The sequence below is a fragment of the Branchiostoma lanceolatum genome, chromosome 17, assembly GCF_035083965.1.
Source record: "Branchiostoma lanceolatum isolate klBraLanc5 chromosome 17, klBraLanc5.hap2, whole genome shotgun sequence".
In the NCBI taxonomy this organism is placed as follows: domain Eukaryota; kingdom Metazoa; phylum Chordata; class Leptocardii; order Amphioxiformes; family Branchiostomatidae; genus Branchiostoma; species Branchiostoma lanceolatum.
Window position 1 is genome coordinate 4,044,192 of NC_089738.1, and position 26,119 is coordinate 4,070,310.

Consider the following 26,119-nt stretch of genomic DNA (forward strand, 5'->3'; position numbering starts at 1 on the left):
CGTCCAAGCTCCCATCAACACCTGCACAACGCTCGCCCGAAGCACGCCTTACTTTTCATGAGTCGGCCGGAACACTGACGACGGTCGTCCGATTATTGTTCAAGGCCCGTGCGAGGCTCGCACGAGGCCGAAGAGTTCGGGCGACCTCCGACCGACCAAAAATCGGGTCTAAAATCCTCGGATGCCCGCCCGAATATTGGCCGAGCGCTGGGCGTTGCTCGGGCGAGCTACGGGCAAACTGTTGACGAGCTGTGCGAGTTCAAAAATCGTCGCCGAGGCCTCGCTGAATTTAAGCGCAGCTTCCAGTGACACGCGAACGTCGGCCGAGCTCCGAAAATTCGCCCGAAGCCCGTAGAATCGACAGAACGTCGGTCGTACTTCGCCCGAAAATCGCCATTTGGAGCTCGCCGACAAGTCGGCCGAGCTAAATTCTTGATTTGTGACGGGGGCTTAATGACGGCTGCGCCAATGCATCATACATGATAGTTTCTTAAATTTCAGACACATTCCTTGGAGAATGGTACTGGCAGCAGCTGGCCAAAAGGAAGCTACTGCATTCTGAAGTATGGTCGCGGCTGCCCTGCAGGTGAGGGTCAGTTGAGCTCACGATCAAGTTACTTTGCCTCAAATTCGTTTGTAAACGACAAAGTCCCGACCAGTTCAATAACCTTTGAACGGTAATTGTATCCAAACTACAGAATGCTGACCACCAAAACTTGAACCTAAGGGAATGCTTTTACCATTTTCCGACCATATGCATACTGGTAATTACTTTCTTTTCTTACATTGTAGGATTTGCGTTGGGAAAGCTTGGGTTTCTCGGGGGCACCAAAACTGGAGAAGTTCCCGATGGAAGCTCGGACGGGAACAGCATAGTTCTGGAGTACTGCTGTCGGCATGATGGCTTGGCCTCCAGTCCCATCCGCCTGCCACCTAGACCTCCATTCTACGTACTTCGATCTGGGGGAAAGTGTCAACAGGTATGTATTGGCTACAAAGCTGTTGACACGTGAGTTTCATATAGGCATCTTTTTGGCGACGCCTCAGGGGCGAGCTTAATAGTATACTTGACGCCCAATCTGCAAGAATTCCCAGAATTGTACAGGCATGTCTGGAATTTGTTCGTGCATAGTTGCAACATATGAGTATTCCCTGGGGAATTGGTTTTGAAGTGGCCTGTCTCTCTGTTGAATTGGAAGTAACGGGGTTGGAAAATAGTTTGATTGAATGTTTTGTCATGGATTTTCAAAACGTAATTATCGGGTAATGGCTCCGGTCTAAAATTCAATCCCTTTATCACAATGTTCAAACTTTACATTCAAACGATAGGGCCCTTGGTGGGTATTTGAGGAAATGAAACCACTTTACTTTCTCATTCATGGTAACGAAGTAATGGCTGACCAAAGTTACGCCCCCCACCCCATACTTATAAAGCATTATAGACCAATTCAGTGCTCCGGTCTAAAATTCAATCTCTTTATCAGAATGTTCAAACTTTACATTCAAACGATAGGGCACTTGGCGGGTATTTGAGGAAATGAAATCACTTTACTTTCTCATTCATGGTTAGGAAGTAATTGCTGACCAAAGTTACGCCCCCCACCCCATACTTATAAAGCATTATAGAGCAATTCAGTGCTCCGGTCTAAAATTCAATCTCTTTATCAGAATGTTCAAACTTTACATTGAAACGATAGGGCACTTGGCGGGTATTTGAGGAAATGAAATCACTTTACTTTCTCATTCATGGTTAGGGAGTAATAGCTGACCAAAGTAACGCCCCCCACCCGAAACTTATAAAGCATTATAGACCAATAGCTCCGGTCTAAAATTCAATCTCTTTATCAGAATGTTCAAACTTTACATTCAAACAATAGGGCACTTGGCGGGTATTTGAGGAAATGAAATCACTTCACTTTCTCATTCATGGTTAGGAAGTAATAGTTGACCAAAGTTACGCCCCCCACCCCATACTTATGAAGCATTATAGACCAATTCAGTGCTCCGGTCTAAAATTCAATCTCTTTATCAGAATGTTCAAACTTTACATTCAAACGATAGGGCACTTGGCGGGTATTTGAGGAAATGAAATCACTTTACTTTCTCATTCATGGTTAGGAAGTAATAGCTGACCAAAGTTACGCCCCCCCCACCCCATACTTATAAAGCATTATAGAGCAATTCAGTGCTCCGGTATAAAATTCAATCTCTTTATCAGAATGTTCAAACTTTACATTGAAACGATAGGGCACTTGGCGGGTATTTGAGGAAATGAAATCACTTTACTTTCTCATTCATGGTTAGGAAGTAATAGCTGACCAAAGTTACGCCCCCCACCCCATACTTATAAAGCATTATAGACCAATTCAGTGCTCCGGTCTAAAATTCAATCTCTTTATCAGAATGTTCAAACTTTACATTGAAACGATAGGGCACTTGGCGGGTATTTGAGGAAATGAAATCACTTTACTTTCTCATTCATGGTTAGGGAGTAATAGCTGACCAAAGTTACGCCCCCCACCCCATACTTATAAAGCATTATAGACCAATTCAGTGCTCCGGTCTAAAATTCTATTCCTTTATCAGAATGTTCAAACTTTCCATTAAAACGATAGGGCACTTGGCGGGTATTTGAGGAAATGAAATCACTTTACTTTCTCATTCATGGTTAGGGAGTAATAGCTGACCAAAGTTACGCCCCCCACCCCATACTTATAAAGCATTATAGACCAATTCAGTGCTCCGGTCTAAAATTCAATCTCTTTATCAGAATTTTCAAACTTTACATTCAAACGATAGGGCACTTGGCGGGTATTTGAGGAAATGAAATCACTTTACTTTCTCATTCATGGTCAGGGAGTAATAGCTGACCAAAGTTACGCCCCCCAGCCGAAACTTATAAAGCATTATAGACCAATTGCTCCGGTCTAAAATTCAATCTCTTTATCAGAATGTTCAAACTTGACATTCAAACGATAGGGCACTTGGCGGGTATTTGAGGAATTTAAATCACTTTACTTTCTCATTCATGGTTAGGGAGTAATAGCTGACCAAAGTTACGCCCCCCACCCCATACTTATAAAGCATTATACACCAATTCAGTGCTCCGGTCTAAAATTCAATCTCTTTATCAGAATGTTCAAACTTTCCATTCAAACGATAGGGTACTTGGCGGGTATTTGAGGAAATGAAATCACTTTACTTTCTCATTCATGGTTAGGGAGTAATAGCTGACCAAAGTTACGCCCCCACCCCATACTTATAAAGCATTATAGACCAATTCAGTGCTCCGGTCTAAAATTCAATCTCTTTATCAGAATGTTCAAACTTTCCATTCAAACGATAGGGCACTTGGCGGGTATTTGAGGAAATGAAATCACTTTACTTTCTCATTCATGGTTAGGGAGTAATAGCTGACCAAAGTTACGCCCCCACCCCATACTTATAAAGAATTATAGACCAATTCAGTGCTCCGGTCTAAAATTCAATCTCTTTATTAGAATGTTCAAACTTTCCATTCAAACGATAGGGCACTTGGCGGGTATTTGAGGAAATGAAATCACTTTACTTTCTCATTCATGGTTAGGAAGTAATAGCTGACCAAAGTTACGCCCCCACCCCATACTTATAAAGCATTATAGACCAATTCAGTGCTCCGGTCTAAAATTCAATCTCTTTATCAGAATGTTCAAACTTTACATTGAAACGATAGGGCACTTGGCGGGTATTTGAGGAAATGAAATCACTTTACTTTCTCATTCATGGTTAGGGAGTAATAGCTGACCAAAGTTACGCCCCCACCCCATACTTATAAAGCATTATAGTCCAATTGCTCCGGTCTAAAATTCAATCTCTTTATCAGAATGTTCAAACTTTCCATTCAAACGATAGGGCACTTGGCGGGTATTTGAGGAAATGAAATCACTTTACTTTCTCATTCATGGTTAGGGAGTAATAGCTGACCAAAGTTACGCCCCCACCCCATACTTATAACGCATTATAGACCAATTGCTCCGGTCTACAATTCAATCTCTTTATCAGAATGTTCAGACTTTGCATTCAAATGATAGGGCACTTGGCGGGTATTTGAGGAAATGAAATCACTTTACTTTCTCATTCATGGTTAGGGAGTAATAGCTGACCAAAGTTACGCCCCCCACCCCATACTTATAAAGCATTATAGACCAATTCAGTGCTCCGGTCTAAAATTCAATCTCTTTATCAGAATGTTCAAACTTTACATTCAAACGATAGGGCACTTGGCGGGTATTTGAGGAAATGAAATCACTTTACTTTCTCATTCATGGTTAGGGAGTAATAGCTGACCAAAGTTACGCCCCCCACCCCATACTTATAACGCATTATAGACCAATTGCTCCGGTCTAAAATTCAATCTCTTTATCAGAATGTTCAAACTTTCCATTCAAACGATAGGGCACTTGGTGGGTATTTGAGGAAATGAAATCACTTTACTTTCTCATTCATGGTTAGGGAGTAATAGCTGACCAAAGTTACGCCCCCACCCCATACTTATAAAGCATTATAGAGCAATTCAGTGCTCCGGTCTAAAATTCAATCTCTTTATCAGAATGTTTAAACTTGACATTCAAACGATAGGGCACTTGGCGGGTATTTGAGGAATTGAAATCACTTTACTTTCTCATTCATGGTTAGGGAGTAATAGCTGACCAAAGTTACGCCCCCCGCCCCATACTTATAAAGCATTATAGAGCAATTCAGTGCTCCGGTCTAAAATTCAATCTCTTTATCAGAATGTTCAAACTTTACATTCAAACGATAGGGCACTTGGCGGGTATTTGAGGAAATAAAATCACTTTACTTTCTCATTCATGGTTAGGGAGTAATAGCTGACCAAAGTTACGCCCCCCACCCCATACTTATAAAGCATTATAGTCCAATTCAGTGCTCCGCCCTAAAATTCAATCTCTTTATCAGAATGTTCAAACTTTACATTCAAACGATAGGGCACTTGGCGGGTATTTGAGGAAAAGAAATCACTTTACTTTCTCATTCATGGTTAGGGAGTAATAGCTGACCAAAGTTACGCCCCCCACCCCATACTTATAAAGCATTATAGACCAATTCAGTGCTCCGGTCTAAAATTCAATCTCTTTATCAGAATGTTCAAACTTTCCATTCAAACGATAGGGCACTTGGCGGGTATTTGAGGAAATGAAATCACTTTACTTTCTCATTCTTGGTTAGGGAGTAATAGCTGACCAAAGTTACGCCCCCCACCCCATACTTATAACGCATTATAGACCAATTGTTCCGGTCTAAAATTCAATCTCTTTATCAGAATGTTCAAACTTTACATTCAAACGATAGGGCACTTGGCGGGTATTTGAGGAAATGAAATCACTTTACTTTCTCATTCATGGTTAGGAAGTAATTGCTGACCAAAGTTACGCCCCCCACCCCATAATTATAAAGCATTATAGACCAATTCAGTGCTCCGGTCTAAAATTCAATCTCTTTATCAGAATGTTCAAACTTTACATTCAAACGATAGGGCACTTGGTGGGTATTTGAGGAATTGAAATCACTTTACTTTCTCATTCATGGTTAGGGAGTAATAGCTGACCAAAGTTACGCCCCCCACCCCATAATTATAAAGCATTATAGACCAATTCAGTGCTCCGGTCTAAAATTCAATCTCTTTATCAGAATGTTCAAACTTTACATTCAAACGATAGGGCACTTGGCGGGTATTTGAGGAAATGAAATCACTTCACTTTCTCATTCATGGTTAGGAAGTAATAGTTGACCAAAGTTACGCCCCCCACCCCATACTTATGAAGCATTATAGACCAATTCAGTGCTCCGGTCTAAAATTCAATCTCTTTATCAGAATGTTCAAACTTTACATTCAAACGATAGGGCACTTGGCGGGTATTTGAGGAAATGAAATCACTTTACTTTCTCATTCATGGTTAGGAAGTAATAGCTGACCAAAGTTACGCCCCCCCCACCCCATACTTATAAAGCATTATAGAGCAATTCAGTGCTCCGGTATAAAATTCAATCTCTTTATCAGAATGTTCAAACTTTACATTGAAACGATAGGGCACTTGGCGGGTATTTGAGGAAATGAAATCACTTTACTTTCTCATTCATGGTTAGGAAGTAATAGCTGACCAAAGTTACGCCCCCCACCCCATACTTATAAAGCATTATAGACCAATTCAGTGCTCCGGTCTAAAATTCAATCTCTTTATCAGAATGTTCAAACTTTACATTGAAACGATAGGGCACTTGGCGGGTATTTGAGGAAATGAAATCACTTTACTTTCTCATTCATGGTTAGGGAGTAATAGCTGACCAAAGTTACGCCCCCCACCCCATACTTATAAAGCATTATAGACCAATTCAGTGCTCCGGTCTAAAATTCTATTCCTTTATCAGAATGTTCAAACTTTCCATTAAAACGATAGGGCACTTGGCGGGTATTTGAGGAAATGAAATCACTTTACTTTCTCATTCATGGTTAGGGAGTAATAGCTGACCAAAGTTACGCCCCCCACCCCATACTTATAAAGCATTATAGACCAATTCAGTGCTCCGGTCTAAAATTCAATCTCTTTATCAGAATTTTCAAACTTTACATTCAAACGATAGGGCACTTGGCGGGTATTTGAGGAAATGAAATCACTTTACTTTCTCATTCATGGTCAGGGAGTAATAGCTGACCAAAGTTACGCCCCCCAGCCGAAACTTATAAAGCATTATAGACCAATTGCTCCGGTCTAAAATTCAATCTCTTTATCAGAATGTTCTAACTTGACATTCAAACGATAGGGCACTTGGCGGGTATTTGAGGAATTTAAATCACTTTACTTTCTCATTCATGGTTAGGGAGTAATAGCTGACCAAAGTTACGCCCCCCACCCCATACTTATAAAGCATTATACACCAATTCAGTGCTCCGGTCTAAAATTCAATCTCTTTATCAGAATGTTCAAACTTTCCATTCAAACGATAGGGTACTTGGCGGGTATTTGAGGAAATGAAATCACTTTACTTTCTCATTCATGGTTAGGGAGTAATAGCTGACCAAAGTTACGCCCCCACCCCATACTTATAAAGCATTATAGACCAATTCAGTGCTCCGGTCTAAAATTCAATCTCTTTATCAGAATGTTCAAACTTTCCATTCAAACGATAGGGCACTTGGCGGGTATTTGAGGAAATGAAATCACTTTACTTTCTCATTCATGGTTAGGGAGTAATAGCTGACCAAAGTTACGCCCCCACCCCATACTTATAAAGAATTATAGACCAATTCAGTGCTCCGGTCTAAAATTCAATCTCTTTATTAGAATGTTCAAACTTTCCATTCAAACGATAGGGCACTTGGCGGGTATTTGAGGAAATGAAATCACTTTACTTTCTCATTCATGGTTAGGAAGTAATAGCTGACCAAAGTTACGCCCCCACCCCATACTTATAAAGCATTATAGACCAATTCAGTGCTCCGGTCTAAAATTCAATCTCTTTATCAGAATGTTCAAACTTTACATTCAAACGATAGGGCACTTGGCGGGTATTTGAGGAAATGAAATCACTTTACTTTCTCATTCATGGTTAGGGAGTAATAGCTGACCAAAGTTACGCCCCCACCCCATACTTATAAAGCATTATAGTCCAATTGCTCCGGTCTAAAATTCAATCTCTTTATCAGAATGTTCAAACTTTCCATTCAAACGATAGGGCACTTGGCGGGTATTTGAGGAAATGAAATCACTTTACTTTCTCATTCATGGTTAGGGAGTAATAGCTGACCAAAGTTACGCCCCCACCCCATACTTATAACGCATTATAGACCAATTGCTCCGGTCTACAATTCAATCTCTTTATCAGAATGTTCAGACTTTGCATTCAAATGATAGGGCACTTGGCGGGTATTTGAGGAAATGAAATCACTTTACTTTCTCATTCATGGTTAGGGAGTAATAGCTGACCAAAGTTACGCCCCCCACCCCATACTTATAAAGCATTATAGACCAATTCAGTGCTCCGGTCTAAAATTCAATCTCTTTATCAGAATGTTCAAACTTTACATTCAAACGATAGGGCACTTGGCGGGTATTTGAGGAAATGAAATCACTTTACTTTCTCATTCATGGTTAGGGAGTAATAGCTGACCAAAGTTACGCCCCCCACCCCATACTTATAACGCATTATAGACCAATTGCTCCGGTCTAAAATTCAATCTCTTTATCAGAATGTTCAAACTTTCCATTCAAACGATAGGGCACTTGGTGGGTATTTGAGGAAATGAAATCACTTTACTTTCTCATTCATGGTTAGGGAGTAATAGCTGACCAAAGTTACGCCCCCACCCCATACTTATAAAGCATTATAGAGCAATTCAGTGCTCCGGTCTAAAATTCAATCTCTTTATCAGAATGTTTAAACTTGACATTCAAACGATAGGGCACTTGGCGGGTATTTGAGGAATTGAAATCACTTTACTTTCTCATTCATGGTTAGGGAGTAATAGCTGACCAAAGTTACGCCCCCCGCCCCATACTTATAAAGCATTATAGAGCAATTCAGTGCTCCGCCCTAAAATTCAATCTCTTTATCAGAATGTTCAAACTTTACATTCAAACGATAGGGCACTTGGCGGGTATTTGAGGAAATAAAATCACTTTACTTTCTCATTCATGGTTAGGGAGTAATAGCTGACCAAAGTTACGCCCCCCACCCCATACTTATAAAGCATTATAGTCCAATTCAGTGCTCCGCCCTAAAATTCAATCTCTTTATCAGAATGTTCAAACTTTACATTCAAACGATAGGGCACTTGGCGGGTATTTGAGGAAAAGAAATCACTTTACTTTCTCATTCATGGTTAGGGAGTAATAGCTGACCAAAGTTACGCCCCCCACCCCATACTTATAAAGCATTATAGACCAATTCAGTGCTCCGGTCTAAAATTCAATCTCTTTATCAGAATGTTCAAACTTTCCATTCAAACGATAGGGCACTTGGCGGGTATTTGAGGAAATGAAATCACTTTACTTTCTCATTCTTGGTTAGGGAGTAATAGCTGACCAAAGTTACGCCCCCCACCCCATACTTATAACGCATTATAGACCAATTGTTCCGGTCTAAAATTCAATCTCTTTATCAGAATGTTCAAACTTTACATTCAAACGATAGGGCACTTGGCGGGTATTTGAGGAAATGAAATCACTTTACTTTCTCATTCATGGTTAGGGAGTAATAGCTGACCAAAGTTACGCCCCCCACCCCATAATTATAAAGCATTATAGACCAATTCAGTGCTCCGGTCTAAAATTCAATCTCTTTATCAGAATGTTCAAACTTTACATTCAAACGATAGGGCACTTGGTGGGTATTTGAGGAATTGAAATCACTTTACTTTCTCATTCATGGTTAGGGAGTAATAGCTGACCAAAGTTACGCCCCCCACCCCATAATTATAAAGCATTATAGACCAATTCAGTGCTCCGGTCTAAAATTCAATCTCTTTATCAGAATGTTCAAACTTTCCATTCAAACGATAGGGCACTTGGCGGGTATTTGAGGAAATGAAATCACTTTACTTTCTCATTCTTGGTTAGGGAGTAATAGCTGACCAAAGTTACGCCCCCCACCCCATACTTATAACGCATTATAGACCAATTGTTCCGGTCTAAAATTCAATCTCTTTATCAGAATGTTCAAACTTTACATTCAAACGATAGGGCACTTGGCGGGTATTTGAGGAAATGAAATCACTTTACTTTCTCATTCATGGTTAGGGAGTAATAGCTGACCAAAGTTACGCCCCCACCCCATAATTATAAAGCATTATAGACCAATTCAGTGCTCCGGTCTAAAATTCAATCTCTTTATCAGAATGTTTAAACTTGACATTCAAACGATAGGGCACTTGGCGGGTATTTGAGGAAATGAAATCACTTTACTTTCTCATTCATGGTTAGGGAGTAATAGCTGACCAAAGTTACGCCCCCCACCCCATAATTATAAAGCATTATAGACCAATTCAGTGCTCCGGTCTAAAATTCAATCTCTTTATCAGAATGTTCAAACTTTACATTCAAACGATAGGGCACTTGGTGGGTATTTGAGGAATTGAAATCACTTTACTTTCTCATTCATGGTTAGGGAGTAATAGCTGACCAAAGTTACGCCCCCACCCCATACTTATAAAGCATTATAGACCAATTCAGTGCTCCGGTCTAAAATTCAATTTCTTTATCAGAATGTTCAAACTTTACATTCAAACGATAGGGCACTTGGCGGGTATTTGAGGAAATGAAATCACTTTACTTTCTCATTCATGGTTAGGGAGTAATAGCTGACCAAAGTTACGCCCCCACCCCATACTTATAAAGCATTATAGACCAATTCAGTGCTCCGGTCTAAAATTCAATCTCTTTATCAGAATGTTCAAACTTTACATTCAAACGATAGGGCACTTGGCGGGTATTTGAGGAAATGAAATCACTTTACTTTCTCATTCATGGTTAGGGAGTAATAGCTGACCAAAGTTACGCCCCCACCCCATACTTATAAAGCATTATAGACCAATTCAGTGCTCCGGTCTAAAATTCAATCTCTTTATCAGAATGTTCAAACTTTACATTCAAACGATAGGGCACTTGGCGGGTATTTGAGGAAATGAAATCACTTTACTTTCTCATTCATGGTTAGGGAGTAATAGCTGACCAAAGTTACGCCCCCACCCCATACTTAAAAAGCATTATAGACCAATTCAGTGCTCCGGTCTAAAATTCAATCTCTTTATTAGAATGTTCAAACTTTACATTCAAACGATAGGGCACTTGGCGGGTATTTGAGGAAATGAAATCACTTTACTTTCTCATTCATGGTTAGGGAGTGATAGCTGACCAAAGTTACGCCCCCCACCCCATACTTATAAAGCATTATAGACCAATTCAGTGCTCCGGTCTAAAATTCAATCTCTTTATCAGAATGTTCAAACTTTCCATTCAAACGATAGGGCACTTGGCGGGTATTTGAGGAATTGAAATCACTTTACTTTCTCATTCATGGTTAGGAAGTAATAGCTGACCAAAGTTACGCCCCCCACCCCATACTTATAAAGCATTATAGAGCAATTCAGTGCTCCGGTCTAAAATTCAATCTCTTTATCAGAATGTTCAAACTTTACATTCAAACGATAGGGCACTTGGCGGGTATTTGAGGAAATGAAATCACTTTACTTTCTCATTCATGGTTAGGGAGTAATAGCTGACCAAAGTTACGCCCCCACCCCATACTTATAACGCATTATAGACCAATTCAGTGCTCCGGTCTAAAATTCAATCTCTTTATCAGAATGTTCAAACTTTCCATTCAAACGATAGGGCACTTGGCGGGTATTTGAGGAAATGAAATCACTTTACTTTCTCATTCATGGTTAGGGAGTAATAGCTGACCAAAGTTACGCCCCCCACCCCATACTTATAACGCATTATAGACCAATTGCTCTGGTCTAAAATTCAATCTCTTTATCAGAATGTTCAAACTTTCCATTCAAACGATAGGGCACTTGGCGGGTATTTGAGGAAATGAAATCACTTTACTTTCTCATTCATGGTTAGGGAGTAATAGCTGACCAAAGTTACGCCCCCACCCCATACTTATAACGCATTATAGACCAATTCAGTGCTCCGGTCTAAAATTCAATCTCTTTATTAGAATGTTCAAACTTTCCATTCAAACGATAGGGCACTTGGCGGGTATTTGAGGAAATGAAATCACTTTACTTTCTCATTCATGGTTAGGGAGTAATAGCTGACCAAAGTTACGCCCCCCACCCCATACTTATAAAGCATTATAGACCAATTCAGTGCTCCGGTCTAAAATTCAATCTCTTTATCAGAATGTTCAAACTTTACATTCAAACAATAGGGCACTTGGCGGGTATTTGTGGAAAAGAAGCCACTTTACTTTCTCATTCATGGTTAGGGAGTAATAGCTGACCAAAGTTACGCCCCCACCCTATAATTATAAAGCATTATAGACCAATTCAGTGCTCCGGTCTAAAATTCAATCTCTTTATCAGAATGTTCAAACTTTCCATTCAAACGATAGGGCACTTGACGGGTATTTGAGGAAATGAAATCACTTTACTTTCTCATTCATGGTTAGGGAGTAATAGCTGACCAAAGTTACGCCCCCACCCCATACTTATAACGCATTATAGACCAATTGCTCCGGTCTACAATTCAATCTCTTTATCAGAATGTTCAGACTTTGCATTCAAACGATAGGGCACTTGGCGGGTATTTGAGGAAATGAAATCACTTTACTTTCTCATTCATGGTTAGGGAGTAATAGCTGACCAAAGTTACGCCCCCCACCCCATACTTATAAAGCATTATAGACCAATTCAGTGCTCCGGTCTAAAATTCAATCTCTTTATCAGAATGTTCAAACTTTACATTCAAACGATAGGGCACTTGGCGGGTATTTGAGGAAATGAAATCACTTTACTTTCTCATTCATGGTTAGGGAGTAATAGCTGACCAAAGTTACGCCCCCCACCCCATAGTTATAAAGCATTATAGACAAATTGCTCCGGTCTAAAATTAAATCTCTTTATCAGAATGTTCAAACTTTACATTCAAACGATAGGGCACTTGGTGGGTATTTGAGGAAATGAAATCACTTTACTTTCTCATTCATGGTTAGGGAGTAATAGCTGACCAAAGTTACGCCCCCACCCTATACTTATAAAGCATTATAGACCAATTCAGTGCTCCGGTCTAAAATTCAATCTCTTTATCAGAATGTTCAAACTTTCTATTCAAACGATAGGGCACTTGGCGGGTATTTGAGGAAATGAAATCACTTTACTTTCTCATTCATGGTTAGGGAGTAATAGCTGACCAAAGTTACGCCCCCCACCCCATACTTATAAAGCATTATAGACCAATTGCTCCGGTCTAAAATTCAATCTCTTTATCAGAATGTTCAAACTTTACATTCAAACGATAGGGCACTTGGCGGGTATTTGAGGAATTGAAATCACTTTACTTTCTCATTCATGGTTAGGGAGTAATAGCTGACCAAAGTTACGCCCCCCACCCCATACTTATAAAGCATTATAGAGCAATTCAGTGCTCCGGTCTAAAATTCAATCTCTTTATCAGAATGTTCAAACTTGACATTCAAACGATAGGGCACTTGGCGGGTATTTGAGGAAATGAAATCACTTTACTTTCTCATTCATGGTTAGGGAGTAATAGCTGACCAAAGTTACGCCCCCACCCTATACTTATAAAGCATTATAGACCAATTCAGTGCTCCGGTCTAAAATTCAATCTCTTTATCAGAATGTTCAAACTTTCTATTCAAACGATAGGGCACTTGGCGGGTATTTGAGGAAATGAAATCACTTTACTTTCTCATTCATGGTTAGGGAGTAATAGCTGACCAAAGTTACGCCCCCCACCCCATACTTATAAAGCATTATAGACCAATTGCTCCGGTCTAAAATTCAATCTCTTTATCAGAATGTTCAAACTTTACATTCAAACGATAGGGCACTTGGCGGGTATTTGAGGAAATGAAATCACTTTACTTTCTCATTCATGGTTAGGGAGTAATAGCTGACCAAAGTTACGCCCCCACCCCATACTTATAAAGCATTATAGAGCAATTGCTCCGGTCTAAAATTCAATCTCTTTATCAGAATGTTCAAACTTTACATTCAAACGATAGGGCACTTGGCGGGTATTTGAGGAAATGAAATCACTTTACTTTCTCATTCATGGTTAGGGAGTAATAGCTGACCAAAGTTACGCCCCCACCCCATACTTAAAAAGCATTATAGACCAATTCAGTGCTCCGGTCTAAAATTCAATCTCTTTATTAGAATGTTCAAACTTTACATTCAAACGATAGGGCACTTGGCGGGTATTTGAGGAAATGAAATCACTTTACTTTCTCATTCATGGTTAGGGAGTAATAGCTGACCAAAGTTACGCCCCCACCCCATACTTAAAACGCATTATAGACCAATTGCTCCGGTCTACAATTCAATCTCTTTATCAGAATGTTCAGACTTTACATTCAAACGATAGGGCACTTGGCGGGTATTTGAGGAAATGAAATCACTTTACTTTCTCATTCATGGTTAGGGAGTAATAGCTGACCAAAGTTACGCCCCCCCACCCCATACTTATAAAGCATTATAGACCAATTGCTCCGGTCTAAAATTCAATCTCTTTATCAGAATGTTCAAACTTTACATTCAAACGATAGGGCACTTGACGGGTATTTGAGGAAATGAAATCACTTTACTTTCTCATTCATGGTTAGGAAGTAATAGCTGACCAAAGTTACGCCCCCACCCCATACTTATAAAGCATTATAGACCAATTCAGTGCTCCGGTCTAAAATTCAATCTCTTTATCAGAATGTTCAAACTTTACATTCAAACGATAGGGCACTTGGCGGGTATTTGAGGAAATGAAATCACTTTACTTTCTCATTCATGGTTAGGGAGTAATAGCTGACCAAAGTTACGCCCCCACCCCATACTTATAAAGCATTATAGACCAATTGTTCCGGTCTACAATTCAATCTCTTTATCAGAATGTTCAGACTTTACATTCAAACGATAGGGCACTTGGCGGGTATTTGAGGAAATGAAATCACTTTACTTTCTCATTCATGGTTAGGGAGTAATAGCTGACCAAAGTTACTCCCCCCACCCCATACTTATAAAGCATTATAGACCAATTCAGTGCTCCGGTCTAAAATTCAATCTCTTTATCAGAATGTTCAAACTTTACATTCAAACGATAGGGCACTTGGCGGGTATTTGAGGAAATGAAATCACTTTACTTTCTCATTCATGGTTAGGGAGTAATAGCTGACCAAAGTTACGCCCCCCACCCCATAGTTATAAAGCATTATAGACCAATTGCTCCGGTCTAAAATTCAATCTCTTTATCAGAATGTTCAAACTTTACATTCAAACGATAGGGCACTTGGTGGGTATTTGAGGAAATGAAATCACTTTACTTTCTCATTCATGGTTAGGGAGTAATAGCTGACCAAAGTTACGCCCCCCACCCCATACTTATAAAGCATTATAGACCAATTCAGTGCTCCGGTCTAAAATTCAATCTCTTTATCAGAATGTTCAAACTTTCTATTCAAACGATAGGGCACTTGGCGGGTATTTGAGGAAATGAAATCACTTTACTTTCTCATTCATGGTTAGGGAGTAATAGCTGACCAAAGTTACGCCCCCCACCCCATACTTATAAAGCATTATAGACCAATTGTTCCGGTCTAAAATTCAATCTCTTTATCAGAATGTTCAAACTTTACATTCAAACGATAGGGCACTTGGCGGGTATTTGAGGAAATGAAATCACTTTACTTTCTCATTCATGGTTAGGGAGTAATAGCTGACCAAAGTTACGCCCCCACCCCATACTTATAAAGCATTATAGACCAATTGTTCCGGTCTAAAATTCAATCTCTTTATCAGAATGTTCAAACTTTCCATTCAAACGATAGGGCACTTGGCGGGTATTTGAGGAAATGAAATCACTTTACTTTCTCATTCATGGTTAGGGAGTAATAGCTGACCAAAGTTACGCCCCCAACCCCATACTTATAAAGCATTATAGACCAATTCAGTGCTCCGGTCTACAATTCAATCTCTTTATCAGAATGTTCAAACTTTATATTCAAACAATAGGACACTTGGCGGGTATTTGAGGAATTGAAATCACTTTACTTTCTCGTTCATTGTTAGGGAGTAATAGCTGACCAAAGTTACGCCCCCCACCCCATACTTATAAAGCATTATAGACCAATTCAGTGCTCCGGTCTAAAATTCAATCTCTTTATCAGAATGTTCAAACTTTACATTCAAACGATAGGGCACTTGGCGGGTATTTGAGGAAATGAAATCACTTTACTTTCTCATTCATGGTTAGGGAGTAATAGCTGACCAAAGTTACGCCCCCCACCCCATACTTATGAAGCATTATAGTCCAATTCAGTGCTCCGGTCTAAAATTCAATCTCTTTATCAGAATGTTCAAACTTTACATTCAAACGATAGGGCACTTGGCGGGTATTTGAGGAAAAGAAATCACTTTACTTTCTCATTCATGGTTAGGGAGTAATAGCTGACCAAAGTTACGCCCCCCACCCCATACTTATAAAGCATTATAGACCAATTCAGTGCTCCGGTCTAAAATTCAATCTCTTTATCAGAATGTTCAAACTTTCCATTCAAACGATAGGGCACTTGGCGGGTATTTGAGGAAATGAAATCACTTTACTTTCTCATTCATGGTTAGGGAGTAATAGCTGACCAAAGTTACGCCCCCCACCCCATACTTATAAAGCATTATAGACCAATTCAGTGCTCCGGTCTAAAATTCAATCTCTTTATCAGAATGTTCAAACTTTACATTCAAACGATAGGGCACTTGGCGGGTATTTGAGGAAATGAAATCACTTTACTTTCTCATTCATGGTTAGGGAGTAATAGCTGACCAAAGTTACGCCCCCACCCCATACTTAAAACGCATTATAGACCAATTGCTCCGGTCTACAATTCAATCTCTTTATCAGAATGTTCAGACTTTGCATTCAAACGATAGGGCACTTGGCGGGTATTTGAGGAAATGAAATCACTTTACTTTCTCATTCATGGTTAGGGAGTAATAGCTGACCAAAGTTACGCCCCCCACCCCATACTTATAAAGCATTATAGACCAATTCAGTGCTCCGGTCTAAAATTCAATCTCTTTATCAGAATGTTCAAACTTTACATTCAAACGATAGGGCACTTGGCGGGTATTTGAGGAAATGAAATCACTTTACTTTCTCATTCATGGTTAGGGAGTAATAGCTGACCAAAGTTACGCCCCCCACCCCATACTTATAAAGCATTATAGACCAATTCAGTGCTCCGGTCTAAAATTCAATCTCTTTATCAGAATGTTCAAACTTTACATTCAAACGATAGGGCACTTGGTGGGTATTTGAGGAAATGAAATCACTTTACTTTCTCATTCATGGTTAGGGAGTAATAGCTGACCAAAGTTACGCCCCCACCCTATACTTATAAAGCATTATAGACCAATTCAGTGCTCCGGTCTAAAATTCAATCTCTTTATCAGAATGTTCAAACTTTCTATTCAAACGATAGGGCACTTGGCGGGTATTTGAGGAAATGAAATCACTTTACTTTCTCATTCATGGTTAGGGAGTAATAGCTGACCAAAGTTACGCCCCCCACCCCATACTTATAAAGCATTATAGACCAATTGTTCCGGTCTAAAATTCAATCTCTTTATCAGAATGTTCAAACTTTACATTCAAACGATAGGGCACTTGGCGGGTATTTGAGGAAATGAAATCACTTTACTTTCTCATTCATGGTTAGGGAGTAATAGCTGACCAAAGTTACGCCCCCACCCCATACTTATAAAGCATTATAGACCAATTGTTCCGGTCTAAAATTCAATTTCTTTATCAGAATGTTCAAACTTTCCATTCAAACGATAGGGCACTTGGCGGGTATTTGAGGAAATGAAATCACTTTACTTTCTCATTCATGGTTAGGGAGTAATAGCTGACCAAAGTTACGCCCCCCACCCCATACTTATAAAGCATTATAGACCAATTGTTCCGGTCTAAAATTCAATCTCTTTATCAGAATGTTCAAACTTTACATTCAAACGATAGGGCACTTGGCGGGTATTTGAGGAAATGAAATCACTTTACTTTCTCATTCATGGTTAGGGAGTAATAGCTGACCAAAGTTACGCCCCCCACCCCATACTTATAAAGCATTATAGACCAATTGTTCCGGTCTAAAATTCAATCTCTTTATCAGAATGTTCAAACTTTCCATTCAAACGATAGGGCACTTGGCGGGTATTTGAGGAAATGAAATCACTTTACTTTCTCATTCATGGTTAGGGAGTAATAGCTGACCAAAGTTACGCCCCCCACCCCATACTTATAAAGCATTATAGACCAATTCAGTGCTCCGGTCTACAATTCAATCTCTTTATCAGAATGTTCAAACTTTATATTCAAACAATAGGACACTTGGCGGGTATTTGAGGAATTGAAATCACTTTACTTTCTCATTCATGGTTAGGGAGTAATAGCTGACCAAAGTTACGCCCCCCACCCCATACTTATAAAGCATTATAGACCAATTCAGTGCTCCGGTCTAAAATTCAATCTCTTTATCAGAATGTTCAAACTTTACATTCAAACGATAGGGCACTTGGCGGGTATTTGAGGAAATGAAATCACTTTACTTTCTCATTCATGGTTAGGGAGTAATAGCTGACCAAAGTTACGCCCCCCACCCCATACTTATGAAGCATTATAGTCCAATTCAGTGCTCCGGTCTAAAATTCAATCTCTTTATCAGAATGTTCAAACTTTACATTCAAACGATAGGGCACTTGGCGGGTATTTGAGGAAAAGAAATCACTTTACTTTCTCATTCATGGTTAGGGAGTAATAGCTGACCAAAGTTACGCCCCCCACCCCATACTTATAAAGCATTATAGACCAATTCAGTGCTCCGGTCTAAAATTCAATCTCTTTATCAGAATGTTCAAACTTTCCATTCAAACGATAGGGCACTTGGCGGGTATTTGAGGAAATGAAATCACTTTACTTTCTCATTCATGGTTAGGGAGTAATAGCTGACCAAAGTTACGCCCCCCACCCCATACTTATAAAGCATTATAGACCAATTCAGTGCTCCGGTCTAAAATTCAATCTCTTTATCAGAATGTTCAAACTTTACATTCAAACGATAGGGCACTTGGCGGGTATTTGAGGAAATGAAATCACTTTACTTTCTCATTCATGGTTAGGGAGTAATAGCTGACCAAAGTTACGCCCCCACCCCATACTTAAAACGCATTATAGACCAATTGCTCCGGTCTACAATTCAATCTCTTTATCAGAATGTTCAGACTTTGCATTCAAACGATAGGGCACTTGGCGGGTATTTGAGGAAATGAAATCACTTTACTTTCTCATTCATGGTTAGGGAGTAATAGCTGACCAAAGTTACGCCCCCCACCCCATACTTATAAAGCATTATAGACCAATTCAGTGCTCCGGTCTAAAATTCAATCTCTTTATCAGAATGTTCAAACTTTACATTCAAACGATAGGGCACTTGGCGGGTATTTGAGGAAATGAAATCACTTTACTTTCTCATTCATGGTTAGGGAGTAATAGCTGACCAAAGTTACGCCCCCCACCCCATACTTATAAAGCATTATAGACAAATTGCTCCGGTCTAAAATTCAATCTCTTTATCAGAATGTTCAAACTTTACATTCAAACGATAGGGCACTTGGTGGGTATTTGAGGAAATGAAATCACTTTACTTTCTCATTCATGGTTAGGGAGTAATAGCTGACCAAAGTTACGCCCCCACCCTATACTTATAAAGCATTATAGACCAATTCAGTGCTCCGGTCTAAAATTCAATCTCTTTATCAGAATGTTCAAACTTTACATTCAAACGATAGGGCACTTGGCGGGTATTTGAGGAAATGAAATCACTTTACTTTCTCATTCATGGTTAGGGAGTAATAGCTGACCAAAGTTACGCCCCCCACCCCATACTTATAACGCATTATAGACCAATTGCTCCGGTCTAAAATTCAATCTCTTTATCAGAATGTTCAAACTTTACATTCAAACGATAGGGCACTTGGCGGGTATTTGAGGAAATGAAATCACTTTACTTTCTCATTCATGGTTAGGGAGTAATAGCTGACCAAAGTTACGCCCCCCACCCCATACTTATAAAGCATTATAGACCAATTCAGTGCTCCGGTCTAAAATTCAATCTCTTTATCAGAATGTTCAAACTTGACATTCAAACGATAGGGCACTTGGCGGGTATTTGAGGAAATGAAATCACTTTACTTTCTCATTCATGGTTAGGGAGTAATAGCTGACCAAAATTACGCCCCCCACCCCATACTTATAAAGCATTATAGACCAATTGCTCCGGTCTACAATTCAATCTCTTTATCAGAATGTTCAGACTTTACATTCAAACGATAGGGCACTTGGCGGGTATTTGAGGAAATGAAATCACTTTACTTTCTCATTCATGGTTAGGGAGTAATAGCTGACCAAAGTTACTCCCCCCACCCCATACTTATAAAGCATTATAGACCAATTCAGTGCTCCGGTCTAAAATTCAATCTCTTTATCAGAATGTTCAAACTTTACATTCAAACGATAGGGCACTTGGCGGGTATTTGAGGAAATGAAATCACTTTACTTTCTCATTCATGGTTAGGGAGTAATAGCTGACCAAAGTTACGACCCCCACCCCATAGTTATAAAGCATTATAGACCAATTGCTCCGGTCTAAAATTCAATCTCTTTATCAGAATGTTCAAACTTTACATTCAAACGATAGGGCACTTGGTGGGTATTTGAGGAAATGAAATCACTTTACTTTCTCATTCATGGTTAGGGAGTAATAGCTGACCAAAGTTACGCCCCCCACCCCATACTTATAAAGCATTATAGACCAATTCAGTGCTCCGGTCTAAAATTCAATCTCTTTATCAGAATGTTCAAACTTTCTATTCAAACGATAGGGCACTTGGCGGGTATTTGAGGAAATGAAATCACTTTACTTTCTCATTCATGGTTAGGGAGTAATAGCTGACCAAAGTTACGCCCCCCACCCCATACTTATAAAGCATTATAGACCAATTGTTCCGGTCTAAAATTCAATCTCTTTATCAGAATGTTCAAACTTTACATTCAAACGATAGGGCACTTGGCGGGTATTTGAGGAAATGAAATCACTTTACTTTCTCATTCATGGTTAGGGAGTAATAGCTGACCAAAGTTACGCCCCCACCCCATACTTATAAAGCATTATAGACCAATTGTTCCGGTCTAAAATTCAATTTCTTTATCAGAATGTTCAAACTTTCCATTCAAACGATAGGGCACTTGGCGGGTATTTGAGGAAATGAAATCACTTTACTTTCTCATTCATGGTTAGGGAGTAATAGCTGACCAAAGTTACGCCCCCCACCCCATACTTATAAAGCATTATAGACCAATTCAGTGCTCCGGTCTAAAATTCAATCTCTTTATCAGAATGTTCAAACTTGACACTCAAACGATAGGGCACTTGGCGGGTATTTGAGGAATTGAAATCACTTTACTTTCTCATTCATGGTTAGGGAGTAATAGCTGACCAAAGTTACGCCCCCCACCCCATACTTATAAAGCATTATAGAGCAATTCAGTGCTCCGGTCTAAAATTCAATCTCTTTATCAGAATGTTCAAACTTTACATTCAAACGATAGGGCACTTGGCGGGTATTTGAGGAAATGAAATCACTTTACTTTCTCATTCATGGTTAGGGAGTAATAGCTGACCAAAGTTACGCCCCCCACCCCATACTTATGAAGCATTATAGTCCAATTCAGTGCTCCGCCCTAAAATTCAATCTCTTTATCAGAATGTTCAAACTTTACATTCAAACGATAGGGCACTTGGCGGGTATTTGAGGAAAAGAAATCACTTTACTTTCTCATTCATGGTTAGGGAGTAATAGCTGACCAAAGTTACGCCCAGACCAATTCAGTGCTCCGGTCTAAAATTCAATCTCTTTATCAGAATGTTCAAACTTTACATTCAAACGATAGGGCACTTGGCGGTTATTTGAGGAAATGAAATCACTTTACTTTCTCATTCATGGTTAGGGAGTAATAGCTGACCAAAGTTACGCCCCCCACCCCATACTTATAAAGCATTATAGACCAATTCAGTGCTCCGGTCTAAAATTCAATCTCTTTATCAGAATGTTCAAACTTTCCATTCAAACGATAGGGCACTTGGCGGGTATTTGAGGAAATGAAATCACTTTACTTTCTCATTCATGGTTAGGGAGTAATAGCTGACCAAAGTTACGCCCCCCACCCCATACTTATAACGCATTATAGACCAATCGTTCCGGTCTAAAATTCAATCTCTTTATCAGAATGTTCAAACTTTCCATTCAAACGATAGGGCACTTGGCGGGTATTTGAGGAAATGAAATCACTTTACTTTCTCATTCATGGTTAGGGAGTAATAGCTGACCAAAGTTACGCCCCCCACCCCATACTTATAAAGCATTATAGACCAATTCAGTGCTCCGGTCTAAAATTCAATCTCTTTATCAGAATGTTCAAACTTTACATTCAAACGATAGGGCACTTGGCGGTTATTTGAGGAAATGAAATCACTTTACTTTCTCATTCATGGTTAGGGAGTAATAGCTGACCAAAGTTACGCCCCCCACCCCATACTTATAAAGCATTATAGACCAATTCAGTGCTCCGGTCTAAAATTCAATCTCTTTATCAGAATGTTCAAACTTGACATTCAAACGATAGGGCACTTGGCGGGTATTTGAGGAAATGAAATCACTTTACTTTCTCATTCATGGTTAGGGAGTAATAGCTGACCAAAGTTACGCCCCCCACCCCATACTTATAAAGCATTATAGACCAATTGCTCCGGTCTACAATTCAATCTCTTTATCAGAATGTTCAGACTTTACATTCAAACGATAGGGCACTTGGCGGGTATTTGAGGAAATGAAATCACTTTACTTTCTCATTCATGGTTAGGGAGTAATAGCTGACCAAAGTTACTCCCCCCACCCCATACTTATAAAGCATTATAGACCAATTCAGTGCTCCGGTCTCAAATTCAATCTCTTTATCAGAATGTTCAAACTTTACATTCAAACGATAGGGCACTTGGCGGGTATTTGAGGAAATGAAATCACTTTACTTTCTCATTCATGGTTAGGGAGTAATAGCTGACCAAAGTTACGCCCCCCACCCCATAGTTATAAAGCATTATAGACCAATTGCTCCGGTCTAAAATTCAATCTCTTTATCAGAATGTTCAAACTTTACATTCAAACGATAGGGCACTTGGTGGGTATTTGAGGAAATGAAATCACTTTACTTTCTCATTCATGGTTAGGGAGTAATAGCTGACCAAAGTTACGCCCCCCACCCCATACTTATAAAGCATTATAGACCAATTCAGTGCTCCGGTCTAAAATTCAATCTCTTTATCAGAATGTTCAAACTTTCTATTCAAACGATAGGGCACTTGGCGGGTATTTGAGGAAATGAAATCACTTTACTTTCTCATTCATGGTTAGGGAGTAATAGCTGACCAAAGTTACGCCCCCCACCCCATACTTATAAAGCATTATAGACCAATTGTTCCGGTCTAAAATTCAATCTCTTTATCAGAATGTTCAAACTTTACATTCAAACGATAGGGCACTTGGCGGGTATTTGAGGAAATGAAATCACTTTACTTTCTCATTCATGGTTAGGGAGTAATAGCTGACCAAAGTTACGCCCCCCACCCCATACTTATAAAGCATTATAGACCAATTGTTCCGGTCTAAAATTCAATTTCTTTATCAGAATGTTCAAACTTTCCATTCAAACGATAGGGCACTTGGCGGGTATTTGAGGAAATGAAATCACTTTACTTTCTCATTCATGGTTAGGGAGTAATAGCTGACCAAAGTTACGCCCCCCACCCCATACTTATAAAGCATTATAGACCAATTCAGTGCTCCGGTCTAAAATTCAATCTCTTTATCAGAATGTTCAAACTTGACACTCAAACGATAGGGCACTTGGCGGGTATTTGAGGAATTGAAATCACTTTACTTTCTCATTCATGGTTAGGGAGTAATAGCTGACCAAAGTTACGCCCCCCACCCCATACTTATAAAGCATTATAGAGCAATTCAGTGCTCCGGTCTAAAATTCAATCTCTTTATCAGAATGTTCAAACTTTACATTCAAACGATAGGGCACTTGGCGGGTATTTGAGGAAATGAAATCACTTTACTTTCTCATTCATGGTTAGGGAGTAATAGCTGACCAAAGTTACGCCCCCCACCCCATACTTATGAAGCATTATAGTCCAATTCAGTGCTCCGCCCTAAAATTCAATCTCTTTATCAGAATGTTCAAACTTTACATTCAAACGATAGGGCACTTGGCGGGTATTTGAGGAAAAGAAATCACTTTACTTTCTCATTCATGGTTAGGGAGTAATAGCTGACCAAAGTTACGCCCCCCACCCCATACTTATAAAGCATTATAGACCAATTCAGTGCTCCGGTCTAAAATTCAATCTCTTTATCAGAATGTTCAAACTTTCCATTGAAACGATAGGGCACTTGGCGGGTATTTGAGGAAATGAAATCACTTTACTTTCTCATTCATGGTTAGGGAGTAATAGCTGACCAAAGTTACGCCCAGACCAATTCAGTGCTCCGGTCTAAAATTCAATCTCTTTATCAGAATGTTCAAACTTTACATTCAAACGATAGGGCACTTGGCGGGTATTTGAGGAAATGAAATCACTTTACTTTCTCATTCATGGTTAGGGAGTAATAGCTGACCAAAGTTACGCCCCCCACCCCATACTTATAAAGCATTATAGACCAATTCAGTGCTCCGGTCTAAAATTCAATCTCTTTATCAGAATGTTCAAACTTTCCATTCAAACGATAGGGCACTTGGCGGGTATTTGAGGAAATGAAATCACTTTACTTTCTCATTCATGGTTAGGGAGTAATAGCTGACCAAAGTTACGCCCCCCACCCCATACTTATAACGCATTATAGACCAATCGTTCCGGTCTAAAATTCAATCTCTTTATCAGAATGTTCAAACTTTACATTCAAACGATAGGGCACTTGGCGGGTATTTGAGGAAATGAAATCACTTTACTTTCTCATTCATGGTTAGGGAGTAATAGCTGACCAAAGTTACGCCCCCCACCCCATACTTATAAAGCATTATAGACCAATTCAGTGCTCCGGTCTAAAATTCAATCTCTTTATCAGAATGTTCAAACTTTACATTCAAACGATAGGGCACTTGGCGGTTATTTGAGGAAATGAAATCACTTTACTTTCTCATTCATGGTTAGGGAGTAATAGCTGACCAAAGTTACGCCCCCCACCCCATACTTATAAAGCATTATAGACCAATTCAGTGCTCCGGTCTAAAATTCAATCTCTTTATCAGAATGTTCAAACTTTCCATTCAAACGATAGGGCACTTGGCGGGTATTTGAGGAAATGAAATCACTTTACTTTCTCATTCATGGTTAGGGAGTAATAGCTGACCAAAGTTACGCCCCCCACCCCATACTTATAACGCATTATAGACCAATTGTTCCGGTCTAAAATTCAATCTCTTTATCAGAATGTTCAAACTTTACATTCAAACGATAGGGCACTTGGCGGGTATTTGAGGAAATGAAATCACTTTACTTTCTCATTCATGGTTAGGGAGTAATAGCTGACCAAAGTTACGCCCCCCACCCCATACTTATAAAGCATTATAGACCAATTCAGTGCTCCGGTCTAAAATTCAATCTCTTTATCAGAATGTTCAAACTTTACATTCAAACGATAGGGCACTTGGTGGGTATTTGAGGAATTGAAATCACTTTACTTTCTCATTCATGGTTAGGGAGTAATAGCTGACCAAAGTTACGCCCCCCACCCCATACTTATAAAGCATTATAGAGCAATTCAGTGCTCCGGTCTAAAATTCAATCTCTTTATCAGAATGTTCAAACTTTACATTCAAACGATAGGGCACTTGGCGGGTATTTGAGGAAATGAAATCACTTTACTTTCTCATTCATGGTTAGGGAGTAATAGCTGACCAAAGTTACGCCCCCACCCCATACTTATAAAGCATTATAGAGCAATTCAGTGCTCCGGTCTAAAATTCAATCTCTTTATCAGAATGTTCAAACTTTACATTCAAACGATAGGGCACTTGGCGGGTATTTGAGGAAATGAAATCACTTTACTTTCTCATTCATGGTTAGGGAGTAATAGCTGACCAAAGTTACGCCCCCACCCCATACTTATAACGCATTATAGATCAATTCAGTGCTCCGGTCTAAAATTCAATCTCTTTATCAGAATGTTCAAACTTTCCATTCAAACGATAGGGCACTTGGCGGGTATTTGAGG

At 39.5% G+C, this 26,119-nt stretch overlaps 1 protein-coding gene across 1 annotated transcript in view; it reads left to right on the forward strand.

Moving 5' to 3' along the window:
- The window catches only part of LOC136422685 (uncharacterized), a 149,387-nt gene that overhangs the window by 1,231 nt on the left and 122,037 nt on the right, over positions 1 to 26,119 (forward strand). The window contains exons 2-3 of the mRNA XM_066410518.1: positions 502 to 586; positions 793 to 980. Of these exons, the coding sequence (XP_066266615.1) occupies positions 502 to 586; positions 793 to 980 (273 nt within the window). The remainder of the gene's footprint in view (positions 1 to 501; positions 587 to 792; positions 981 to 26,119) is intronic.